Here is a 13,119-nt window from a genome sequence, read left to right as displayed (position 1 = left end):
AGTCTAGAGGCTGGAAACTTTTTTTTTTTTTTTAATAGAGTCTCACTGTGTTGCCCATGCTGGAGTGTAGTGGTGTGATTTCAGCTCACTGCAACCTCTGCTTCCCTGATTCAAGCGATTCTCTTGCCTCAGCCTCCCGAGTAGCTGGGACTATACGTGTGCACCACTGCACCCAGCTAATTTTTGCATTTTTTTTTTTTTTTTTTTTTTTTTTTTTAGAGATAGGGTTTTACCACATTGGCCAGGTTGGTCTGGAACTCCTGACCTTGTGATCCACCCACCTTGACCTTCAAAGTGCTGGGATTATAGGCATGAGCCATCATGTTGGAAACTTAAAGATCAAAGCACCAGTAGATTCAGTAGGGCAAAGGGGACAAACAACCTCCCTCAGGCTTCTTTGATAAGGGCACTAATCCTATTCACAAGGGCTCTGCCCTCATGACCTACTCACTGCTCAATGGTCCACCTCTTAACATCAACACATTGGGGATTAGATTCCACCATGATAATTTTTGGGGGATACTAACATTCATATCATAGCATAGAGGTCAGAGGGAATACGAACACAGCTAAAGAGTTTAGTTATGTGTATATTGGGGAAATAGTGGTGGATATTTAATATTTATTTCACATCTTTTATATGCAAGCTACTGTCTTATATACCTTATATCTGTCACCTTAATTACCTCATCACAGTATTGTGTCAGAAATTATAATCTATGTATGATAGGTGAGAAAACTGAGGTTCACAGAGGTCTAACAATAAACCTCTAGCTTTACTTATTTTTTGTCTGCTTGATCCAATACGAACTGAAAGAATTCAAATTTATGTTCATTGTGAATTGTGTCACTTCTGTAATAAGATGCTCTTTTTGTCTTGTTTAATATCTTATGCCATCAGTTCAAACTTAAATTGATATTAAAGTAGCTTCCTTTCTGTATTAGTTTGCTATGACTGCTAACAATTACTACCAACTTGCTGGATTGAAATAACCCCAGTTTATTATCTTGTGATTGGACATGCCAGGCATCTGGTGCAGTGTGGCTAGGGTCTCACAGCTGAATTCAAGTTACAGCTCTTGGAGGCTCTGTGTGGCCCCCTTCATTTTTAAGCCAGAAATGCTGCATTAAATATTTCCAGTGCTTCAGATCTCTCACTTCTCTTCCACCAGCTAAAGAAAGCCTACTTTTAAAGAGCTCCTATGATTAGATTAGGTCCACCTAGAAAATGTCACTATTGTAGGCTTACTCTGTCATATAACAAAATCTAATCATGGGAGTAAACCTCAATAAATTCATGGTCTGGAAGATTATACAGGACTGCCATATCAGGGAGTAGCAAATCTTGGGAGCTTGGAATCCTGGTTACCGTAATCAGCTTTCTTGTGTAATTTAAAAATGTTGTGTCTATGATTCTGCTTTATTAACCTTTCTGAATCAACTTTTATAATATGCGTGGTAGATAACATTTAGTAGAGTTTTACTTTGTGATCCACATTAGTTTTTTTCTTCTAAAATATGAGTTTAGCACATTGATTTATTGATTTATAGACATGTGGTCTTAATTCTTTAAGCCTATTATATTAGATTCTACTTTCTATTTTTACTGTTCTTAAAAAAATCTTCACTATGTTATCTGTAGGTTTACTTTTTCACATTCATTAGTGTGTGTTTTCTTCTAATTACTTATATGCCTTGTATTGAACTTCTTCATGTAAACTTTTACCATATTACTTTAGAGTTCTTTTAAGTTTGTGGCTTTTACCTTTTTAATGTATAACTTTACCTGGTATATTTAATCTTCTATTTATTTTTAACAGCAGTTACTTGCTCATTTGGACAAAAATGGATGAGGCTTCCAATGATTAATTAACGCATATGCAATGATTCCTACTGAGAGTCAGGAAACTTGATCTTAGCATCAATAATATTCATCTCTGTATACTAGCTGTGAAAAAAGAATTATGTTCTGGAGACATTATATTTATCATTCTTCTTCAACCCATATAAGCAGGATATAACTTTGTAAATATTAAGGTCAAAAGAAACATATGTGTATAATTTATTGGAGTTATCGCTAAAGGTGATCTCTCATCCATGTTCCTATAAACCCTTGGTGGAAGAGGAACATAGTCTATGAAATTCAGGATTATGAGCCATCTTTTTAAACAGAAGTCTTTATTTATGAAACATAGCTCACAATCAAAATTTTACCTATGTAAATGATTGTAAATTATCCAGTTACATTCCTTTATTTTGTAAATGGAGAAACTGTGACCCAGGTAAGTTAAATGACCAACTCTGATGACCCAGCTGGACTAAAGCAAGTTTGCTTGATTTCTAGTGCCCGTTATTTCTTCTACTGAACATGTGACTTTCCTTGTGAAAATAGTCCTAAGAAATTCCAATACATATTTCTATGTTACTTGGGCCACTTAGAATGTAAAGAATGAAATTTTAATATATGACTAAATCATTTATTAGCATGTTTTATTCAGCATCAGCACTTTCTATGGCAGCCACTCTTGTATACTAATTTTAAGGCTTTAGTGTTTAAAAGCTAACTGAAGCTACTGGCAGTGTTTTTGTGTGTGCTTTTAAGCATTTTAAGGTATTATGAAGTAGGACATCCCAGAAATTCTCTATTTCTTTGTTTGATGTAACTCTCCCTTATTTAGTTCTTCTTTTAGGTGTCAATTTCTTAATATGGGACTGCTCTCTGCATTGGGGTTCCTTTTTTTTAAAAACTATCCATCTGTTTCTTTTTGTCTACTAATTGATAACACAAATGAGGTGCAAGACCTCCTCCTCTCATGTTTTGTTATTATTCTAAACTGCAAGTCAATATCTTCTGGAACGTAATCAAATTTTCTTGACATTGCCATAATAATCAACTGTTTCCATTGATTTCAACATTTTTTTCCTGGCTTCACCTTAAAAAACAAAACAAAACTATGATTAGGCATGACAGAAAGTCATTGTAAAAGGGAATTGTTCTTTTCAATGACTTTCTGTCATGCCTAATCACAGTTGTTTTTTTAATAGTGTGAGGTTCATAAAAGAACAGGTAGACAGTTAAATGTTATAGATTTTCCTCAGTTGTTCTCTTCCTCCTTAACCTGTAAAGATAAAAGAAAATCATGAGTATGTTAGTTAAAATTTACTGGCAATAAGAGTGACATGAAAGTATCTCATTATTATTATTACTTTCTGTTATGACAAAATGTTTTTGTGTATTTTGGTTTAGGCTCTGTTTCCACATGGGTCTGCCTATTGCTAGTGTGGAACTCTAGAACGAATGTGGTCTTTGGGAATGAATTTTAACTTTGCCACAAGTCACCTGTGTGAGCTTGGGTAAGTCACTTACCTAGTCGAGGTCACAGTTTCTTCATTTATAAAAATATAGGAAGTAATGCTTTTGTTTCATGGTCATTGTTAATTATTAAAGGATTTAATGTACATGTGATATAATGTTGTAATGAAAGGGTTTAGGCACATTTCAGGACTCTAACTATTAATTTCATTTTCATTTTAATCTTTACTGCTGCCTTTAATTTTAGGATTTATGACTCTGGTCCAATATGGCCCACCCACCTGAAGTCCTTCTATTCAATCTCTCATAGTTGTACACTGACAGGTGAAAGATATTAGGGTCAAATTATATGCTTGAAAATGAATGTCTGTGCATATTTTCCCTAATTAATTTCTTCTTCCATTAAATTAATATGATTCTTAGGATTAATTGATTTATTGTGCTAAATTTACCACGGTGAAAGAATTCTGTGATTGATACAACAGGAAAGTTCTCGCCGGGCGCGGTGGCTCACGCCTGTAATCCCAGCACTTTGGGAGGCCGAGGCGGGTGGATCACGAGGTCAAGAGATCAAGACCATCCTGATCAACATGGTGAAACCCTGTCTCTACTAAAAATTAGCTGAGCATGGTGGTGCGTGCCTGTAATCCCAGCTACTCAGGAGGCTGAGGCAGGAGAATTGCCTGAACCCAGGAGGCAGAGGTTGCAGTGAGCTGAGATTGAGCCATTGCACTCCAGCCTGGGTAACAAGAGCGAAACTCCATCTCAAAAAAAAAAACCACAAAAAACAAAAAACAAAAAACAAAACAAAAACAAAAAACAAACAAACAAACAAACAAAAAACAGGAAAGCTCTCTAGTGAGGTTAGAAGATAGTTAGGCAGTTTTGTTTGCTTAAGAAAAATGAGCAAGAAAATTTTGCATAATGCCTTTTGGAGCAGTCTTATTCTTCATAATTGCCTGAGATATTTCAAGGTGCTTTGCTATAAATCTGAAGACTTAAAAACATTGTTTTACAGTCTGGCCCACAAAGAATAATGACCTCTCCTGTTCCTTGTTTTTCTGGGTGATTAAGGGTTTCCTGACTGGCCCCAGGCCATCTTCCCTGACTTTTTTTTTTTTTTTAGATTTAGAACCATAATGTCAAAAATAATCTCTTACTCTGAGAGATTTTGCTAGCCCCAGAAGATAGAAAGTGTTTGCTGCGTGTGCTCCAGGGCTACATGAAAAACTGCAAATGATCCTTCTTGTTGATGTTGTAAAGCAGTCCCATCATTTATGCTCCTTAAACTAAATTAGGTGTAAATTATTTCAAGGAGGCCAAAGTTCTTCCTTGTGTTCCTATGAGGATAATTTCACAAATACACAGCATGTCCCTTCAACCACAGATTTTGGGCAGGGAGAAGGAAACAAGAAGAAGTAGAAGAAGAGCCCTGTGGCCTGGGGCCAGTGCACATTCTCCACAGGGGGTTTCCAGCATGTGGGTGATTTCTAACCAAGCTGACATAAATCAGACTGTGCAGAGCAATGACATTCTGATCACTGTGCTGGGAGACACCTGGATAGTGTTACACTTTCCTCATTAGGAGGTACTGGAGTTGAGCTGGGGAGGTGAACTTTTAGCAGTATCAAAATAACAGTGTGGGAGCAAAGCAGATGCTGGGATGAGAGGGCATACCAGTAATAACCCAACCTTTACAGACAGGTTGTGTGAGGTGTTCTGAACTCTCATCTTTGGAAGTAATTTATTTACAAACTGATCTCAGTAAAACCAAGAAGAATTTGGTCCATGAATGCCATTTTTTAAATCTTCTGGCTGAGACTTGAACTTCTTTCTTTCTCAGCCGGGACATTCTGCTGCAGTGGCCTACACTCCCAAATCTTGTTAAAACTGAGTTCATAATGTGTAATAGACATGTTTGTTAGTGTTCTGGAACATTTTATTCAAGCCAAGTTACTCATTAATTATAGCTATTAATTTTTAATGAAAATTAGATGTTAAAATTAGATGTTAAAACACAAAATTGGGTGTGGAGGTAAAAAAATACAAACCTTCCTAAACCAAACAAAAATTTTAAATATAGGGAAGAACACAGTGAAGAAAATACTATGGTAAATATAACATAATACATTAAGTAATTATAAAATAATATGATAGAGTTGATAACAAACATATTAGCCATGTAAAAATGTGCCTGGGTTTAAATCACCTATTAAAGAAAAAAGTATTTTCAAATTGGTTGACAAAGTAAAACACACATCTATACTGGACACAAAAGATATACCAAATACACACAGGAATTTTTAAAAGATGGAACTAAATATATGGGCAAAGAGATACTAGGCAAATGGAAAAAATAAAATCCAGGAGTTAAATCTTGATATCAGATAAAGTAAAATTACACAAATCTACATACTGTATGCACTTACCTTTGGCCAAGCAATTCCACTTCTGATAATTTATTCTGAAGGTACACTTCCAACCACACAAAATTACATATGCACAGATTATTCATTACAGCACTGTTTATAAATATAATATAGAATCCTAGACTGAGCCCTAGAACGAAGAAAAAAAATACGTTATAAATGATGTTGTTGGAACAATTGGCATAATGGCAGTATGCATTATAGATTTAAACAATTAGTTAAAAGTATTATATCAATGTTATACTTATTGCATTTGATAATTGTACTTTGGTTATTTAAGCAAATATCCTTGTTCTTGGGCAATACATGCTGAGGAATTAAGAATTCATTCTCTGAATTCATTTCAGAGAATGAATCATAGAATACATTTGCAAAATGTAGAATAGAATACATTTTGCAAAATGTTAAAAAATTGGGTAAAGAATATAAGAAGGCTCTCTGGATATTTTTTAAACAATTCTGTAGGTTTAAAATTATTTCAAAATAATAAGTCAAAGAAGTTATGTATCACATTCTGAATTATTCCTATTACTTTGCTTGTCTGTATCATTATGTTGTTATTTTTCCATGTTTTTCAACCTTTTTACATTTTCTATGATTTTGTCAATACTTGGAGAGCACATCATGTGTTCTTACTCTTCAGGGCTTGCTATCTTCTGATTATTTTGGTCACCATTTGCTGATTTAATTTGGTATAAACATAACACAAGTATTTCTATACTTCAGAATACCTGCATGATCTGCACATGTATGAGTCTCTTAATTGGCCCCAAACATGTTCTAATCACATATATTGTTCAAAGGACAGAGTGAAATCTTACTGAAAGTGAATCACGGCCGGGTGTGGTGGCTTATGCCTATAATCGGAAGAACTTTGGGAGGCTGAGGCAGGCCGATCACTTGAGGCCAGGAGTTTGAGACCAGCCTGGCCAACATGGTGAAACCCCATTTCTACTAAAAATATAAAAATTAGCTGTATGTAGTGGCATGTACCTGTAATCCCAGCTACTCGGGAGGCTGAGGCAGGAGAATCACTTGAACCTGTGAGGTGGAGGTTACAGTGAGCTGAGATAGTGCCACTGCACTCTAGCCTGGGCAACAGCTCAAGATCCATCTCAAAAAAAGTAAAAAAAGAAAGTGAATTTTACATGGCTTTGGATTAGGACATTGATTTCAGTGGAATCTGAGGGCAAAATTGACCTATATATTATTTTAATAATTTTTACATTCTGTCTTATTATTTCCCAAATGGTTTATATATAGGTGACCTATGTTTGAAACTTCTTATAGAATGTTAACAGTCATTAAAAATATATTTCAGGAGGAATCAGAGGCAAAATATATTTTTGGTAAAAATGTGTCAAATTTACATTTGTCTAAAAGAAAATTTATGGGTTGTTTACCAAAATACTGCATGTAACGTCTTACATATGTCATCCATATAACATTGGGCACTCAATGACTGACACTGTCATCACAGGGTGTAAAAGGAATAATACATGAAGTGACAGGGGTTGAGAAAGGGAGGATACATTGTCAATCATGGCTATAGAAAGGTCATAGTTGTATTTAAAGAAAAGTGGGAGCAGAGCTGTAGAAGGTTTATCTCAGAGTGTTGACTGAGAGGCAAAGAAAAACAGGGCCAGGTTAACAGCATTTACCAGTGGACACTAATAATTCAGAACCATGAAGATGAAGTGTTAATAAATACCAGACTGCATGGACACGAAACATGATCTTCATAAGAAAAAAAAACCCACATTGATATGGGTTATCACCAATTCCTTAATGAAGAGAAACTGAAGACAAATATCAGAATGCTGAATATTATATAGTTAGTTTATATAGAAGTAAAAAATAAATGTACATAGCTATTATTATAGAATATGGATTTTATTATTATGAATAAATCCTTTAGTCAGTCTCATAAATTTCCTACTTAAAAGTACATGTAAATATTGTATATGGTGCTTGCACTGGACAGAGCGTGCTTTATAAACAAAATCCTGGTCCTCCATTTAAACAGAACTAAGTAAGTAACCTTTTCAGAATATGTATTTTCTGCATACTATATGTTGTTCTGCAAGTATTTATTTTAAAAGTTGACTTGCTACCCAAATGCTTATAAAACATTCTATTATAAAGACACATGCACACATATGTTTATTGTGGCAATGTTTACAATAGCAAAGACTTGGAACCAACCCAAATGCCCATCAGTGATAGACTGGATAAAGAAAACGTGGCACATATACACCATGGAATACTATGTGGCCATAAAAAAGGATGAATTCATGTCCTTTGCAGGGACATGGATGAAGCTGGAAACCATCATTCTCAGCAAACCGACGCAAGAACAGAAAACCAAACATCACATGTTCTCATTCATAAGTGCGTGTTGAACAATGAGAACACATGGACACAGGAAGGGGAACATCACACACCAGGGCCTGTCGGAGGGTTGGGGGGTCGGGAGTGTAGATGATGGGGGGATGGATGCAGCAAACCACCATGGCACATGTATACCTGTGTAACAAACCACCATGGCAGGTGTATACCTATGTAACAAAATCATGCACGTGTACCCCAGAACTTAAAGTATAATAAATAAAAAAATAAAAGCTTTGATGTTTTTTGCATTATCTTAAAATTGTTGACAATGGTCTAGTGAAGTATTTTCAATGTTCTATCCTTTATGAAAAATGAATAAATGAAATAATACAGTGAATAGGACAATGCTTAAAAGAGTGTGTGTGTGTGCATGTGTGTGTGTTGCTAGAAAGTTAGTGTGACTGGTTTTATGACACATAATTTAAAACAGGATAAAAGCATTCCAATAGTTAGCATCTTTTGCATATGGGCATTTCTTTGTTCACTAATCTAGAAGATTTCTATATTTTATAAATAAAAGCAATGCCTGGAACCAGTGGTTACTTGAGTAAATTGTGCTTTCTTTGATTGTGAAGTGAAATATATTCTACTTACATTCTTTTGCAACTTATTTGATGTCAAGAAATGTAATGGTGGAAAGCTTAGAGCATAAAAAGAAAAAGAATAATAATTGGAAAACAGCAACAAATTCATTTTCTCCTCTCCATTGCCCTCCACTTTTCTCTCTCTGTTTCTTCATTTTTAATTTCTGATTTTCATGACTACATATCTTCCTTTCTACTTCTTTTTTGTCATTACCTAACTCTTGCTGGAACCTTTGAACTAGTATTGGGCAAAAATATGTTCCCAGGAATGGGGATGTAAGGGAAGGGAACTGACATTTAATTTACTGTGTGCAGGACACTTTATACAAATTACTTCATTTACTCCGCATGGAACCTCTATGAGGTTGGACTTCTCTGTTTTACAGATGAGGAAACCAAGGCTCAGAAAAGTTAAGGGAGTTGCCGAATGCTTCACCAAGTGAAGGAGCCAAGATTCCATCCAGAAAGGGTCTGAGTACAGAGAGTGTACTCAAACCTGCTACCTTCCCAGCACTCTTAGTGTTGAACCAATCATACAGCATTTTCACTTTTAATCCTTGGCTTCTTTGAAATCTCTAAAGGATCAGTGTCTAAGTCAGAAATCAGGGAACGAAAGCACTCTATGTAGACGATGTGTGTGGTTGAGACAGCTTTGAACACTATTTTGAAGCCAATATTAAAGCTGATTCCCAAAAAGGGCCTATTTATTGAATCACTGCATGTAGTCACACCTCGGATTTTCTTTGGTGGTCTTCCTTCTAAGTAATGACAAAGTAAGACCTAGTTTATTTTACGAAAACTGAGAAAATCACAGCACAGGGTGGTCTTAAGTTTCAGAAAAGTTTAGCTTTTGTTAACATAGACTTTCCAATCCTTAAAGTCACACTTCTATGCATAAACAAAAGTTTTAAGAGTCATATGTTTTCAATGGGCAATGAACTCCTCAGAAAGCACTCCTTGATATTCACCATGCAGTCATGGTAACTGGGTAGGTTAAACCTGTGATGAAGCTCATCCTGTTTGAAAATCAGTTACTCTCTGCCAACTTTGCCTTACATTTAACTTTTAGGAATTTTTAAAGTTACCAGTAATATGTGTATTATAGAATCCCACAAACTTGCTACTTTTTGATTAATTTTTTACTTCAAACCCATGAGAATTGACTTTCTTACATTCCAATATGTATTTCCCTAGGCATAACTGGCTGAAAGGAATTAAACTCAACTAATATTTTTTTCTTTCTTTTTGGCTTGAAACATTCCCAAGGCTTTCTGAAATGCAGGCTCAGGCTATATTTATAGCCAAAATAAAAAGGCATTTAAATACATATTAAATTGCAGAGGCAGATAATGATTACAGCATACATCTATTAAATGTGATATAGTTAGGGTTATTTGAATAAATTTAAATAATCATTAACTTAAATGCTTTATAATACTTAGAAAGAATCAGCATACCCAGTGATTTCCTTATTTACTTCCCACTAAATATAGTAAAAAATAGAAAATAAGATAAAAACAATAAAACAATGAGATAAAAATAATAAAATGAGAAAAATAAAGCAGATTTCAACTTGAATTTGTTTACGGTTTTTGTAGCTAACATTTCAAGTGAATAATTACAAATAAAATAATTTCATATTTGTTTGTAAACAATATATTTTTTGTGTGTATATCCTATTACTTAAAAAAAACACATCTAGTTAATTACTTCTTAAAAAATTACTTTCTATTAGATTTCTCATTTGATCTCTGTCAGAGACCAGTTAGGAGAGAGAAACCACACAGTAATATGAATAAAGTTCAATGTAACATATTATTAGCTCTCAGAGGATTGATGTAGTGTGGAATTGGCTAGCATAAAGTAATGAGAATACTAAAAATACATGAATAGTTAATATAAGAAACAGTTATTGCTCCTAAGACTGAGACAGACCTGGATGAAGACCTTCCATTCTCCCAAGGTTGAGCAAGATTCAGGTCTTGTTGGAGAAAGATGAGTTCCTTGAGAACAAAGAAGTTATTGTGAAACCACATCCGTGGAATTTGCTAAGCTGTTCATAGGGAGGTGTCTCACCAGAGGTATTCTGTTATAAAAAACACCTGAAGAGTGTGCTAAGGGAAACTGGTGGCCTCTGGGTGCTGCTGGGCACTGTGCCTGCCCAGTGAGAACATGGAAACCAGGAAACAAAATTCTTTTCCTCCTGCCATGTCTTTTCAGCACTCTCTAATGAAAGACTTTTCGTGCCAGCTGGCAAAGAAAAAAATATTTAAAGGGTCCAGATTCATTTTCATAAAACTGGCAAAAAGGGTGAATTTGAAATAAAGAGGTAATAAATCAATAACCAGCACAATATCAGATATTTTAAAAAGACTAAACACATTGTATTTTAATACTGGTGGTAGACATATCAAAGATAGTTTTTTGAAATGAACATTATTACATAATACCATGGATTCATTTACAGGAGATTTTATTGTAAACAATTATTGGAAATCAATAGTCATTGAGATAATAGTTAGGAGTACTGGTTCTGCAGTCAGACTGCTTTAGTTCCTGGCTCTGCCACTTACTGTGACCTTAGGTAAGGTGTTTAACACATGTGTACATTACCCCATCTTTAAAGTAAGATCAAAATGGCATCTGCCTTAGTTGAGTTATTGAGAAGGTTAAATGAAGGTAATGTAGATAAAGCACTTATGTTTGCAACTGACACAGGGTAAGGTCTCAACAAAGGGCTGCTATTATTTGTTAATATTTTACATTTATCAAACTGGAAGCTTAAAATTTTATATAATTTTATATCAACATAATTTACTTCCAGGTATAATCCTTTGGGAGCCTCAAGTGTTTAGCAACTCGTGAGGTCTTGGTCTGTTGATATTTATACATGCCATTTTGATTGACCATAATTATGGATGTAATAGGGGGCAGGTTGTGGTTCCAAATAAGTTATATTTTTGGATTTCTTAATTTAAGTGTTGCTTAATCAGAATTCAGAATAAATATAAGTAAATGCAATTTTTAGTTCAGGGTAGGATGTAGTACTGTTAAAATATTTTCTAAATTATCATAACCATTATATGAAAAAGTTTTTAAAATGTGATTTGTAGAAAAGCACTACCCTTCCTTTTAAAAAATGGAATAACTTACATCATCCCTAAGTTTTAGAGTTTTTTTGTACAAATAATTATGATGTTGGACTTGAGTTTTTAGAACATATTAACCCAAATGGCCAATATAATAAATGCTAAAATTGGATGACAGTATTTGGCCAAGTTTTCAGGATCACCCACAAAACTGGATTGAAAATAGACTGCCTTAAGGCTGGTTTTAGCACAGTATCTAAAAGAAATACAACTATAACTGCATTAAACTTCAAAAATATTGTAGGACTTTATTGCAGATCTCCTGAGAAGGTGGCAAAGAGGAAATTACATTTTGTCACACACAGCAGATCTTCCTAAAAATCCTCTAATCACTTTACTTTAATTACTTTCTCATTTGTCATAAGACCTGTTCCCTGTCTCTCTTCACATATTTTAGTTTGGTAACTAAAATACTGCTTAGTAGTTACCTCCATTCTCCAGACTCAGCCTAAATATCTTGGTCTTGCTACTCCTTTGTGTGGAAAGGCCAACCCAGAGAGGACAAGCAGTGAGATTTTCATTGACTTTAGACTAGGGCACCTGTTGCTATACCTGTCAGACGAAATTGTGTGGGAGAAGAAGATATATTCAAAAGGGCCACATTTAAGGAAGCCCTATGTATTATCCTTTGTAAAAACTCTACCCATTATGGACTATGATGAATATAAGGCTTGAGAATTTAATCAGTTATATCAGCTCTGCTCCTCCTTGAGAGAGAAGTGGAGATGAAAGATAAAAGACGGGTAAGTTTAGAGATTGAGAGAAAGTTTATTTACCTCTAAAGTTTGACGATTACAAAAATACAGTATCAACAAAATGAAACAAAAAGGCTGTAAAAATAATTTTGTCTTTTACTTAAGGATGTTAACTTAAAACATTTGTGGAATTATGTAATTGAGGACTTTAGATTCTGAGGAGCTTGGACATCCACTTCCAAATCAAAAATATTATTACGAAACTTAAGTGAGGGACAGCCTACATTGGTTCTATTTTCATTCCGGAAGGATAGCAGTGAAGGTTAATTGTTATACTTTCTAACGTACCTTTGAAGTGTACTCTTGAAAATTTGTGAAATCCCAAACAACCTCATGGTTTATACTTTACCAAACCACTTCCAATGTAGTCATGTATAACTATAAAATGTGACTCTTTCTGGTCATTCATAATTCTATTAATATAGCAATAAAACCATTTAAAAAGCAACTATAATAATTTTGTTGCAAAAAACTATAACATTATAGGCAGTTATTATA

The 13,119-nt window shown here is 34.5% G+C and overlaps 1 protein-coding gene across 1 annotated transcript in view; it reads left to right on the top strand.

The window, feature by feature from the left end:
- TRMT11 (tRNA methyltransferase 11 homolog) overlaps positions 1-3,364 on the top strand; it is a 291,709-nt gene extending 288,345 nt beyond the window's left edge. Inside the window, exon 14 of the mRNA XM_074397506.1 lies at positions 3,248-3,364. Within this exon, the coding sequence (XP_074253607.1) occupies positions 3,248-3,280 (33 nt within the window). The 3' untranslated portion in view covers positions 3,281-3,364. The remainder of the gene's footprint in view (positions 1-3,247) is intronic.
- Positions 3,365-13,119: the final 9,755 nt, after the last annotated feature.

The sequence above is a fragment of the Saimiri boliviensis genome, chromosome 4 (assembly GCF_048565385.1).
Source record: "Saimiri boliviensis isolate mSaiBol1 chromosome 4, mSaiBol1.pri, whole genome shotgun sequence".
In the NCBI taxonomy this organism is placed as follows: domain Eukaryota; kingdom Metazoa; phylum Chordata; class Mammalia; order Primates; family Cebidae; genus Saimiri; species Saimiri boliviensis.
Note: the sequence above shows the minus strand (reverse complement) of the source record. Positions and strands in the feature narration are given on the sequence as shown.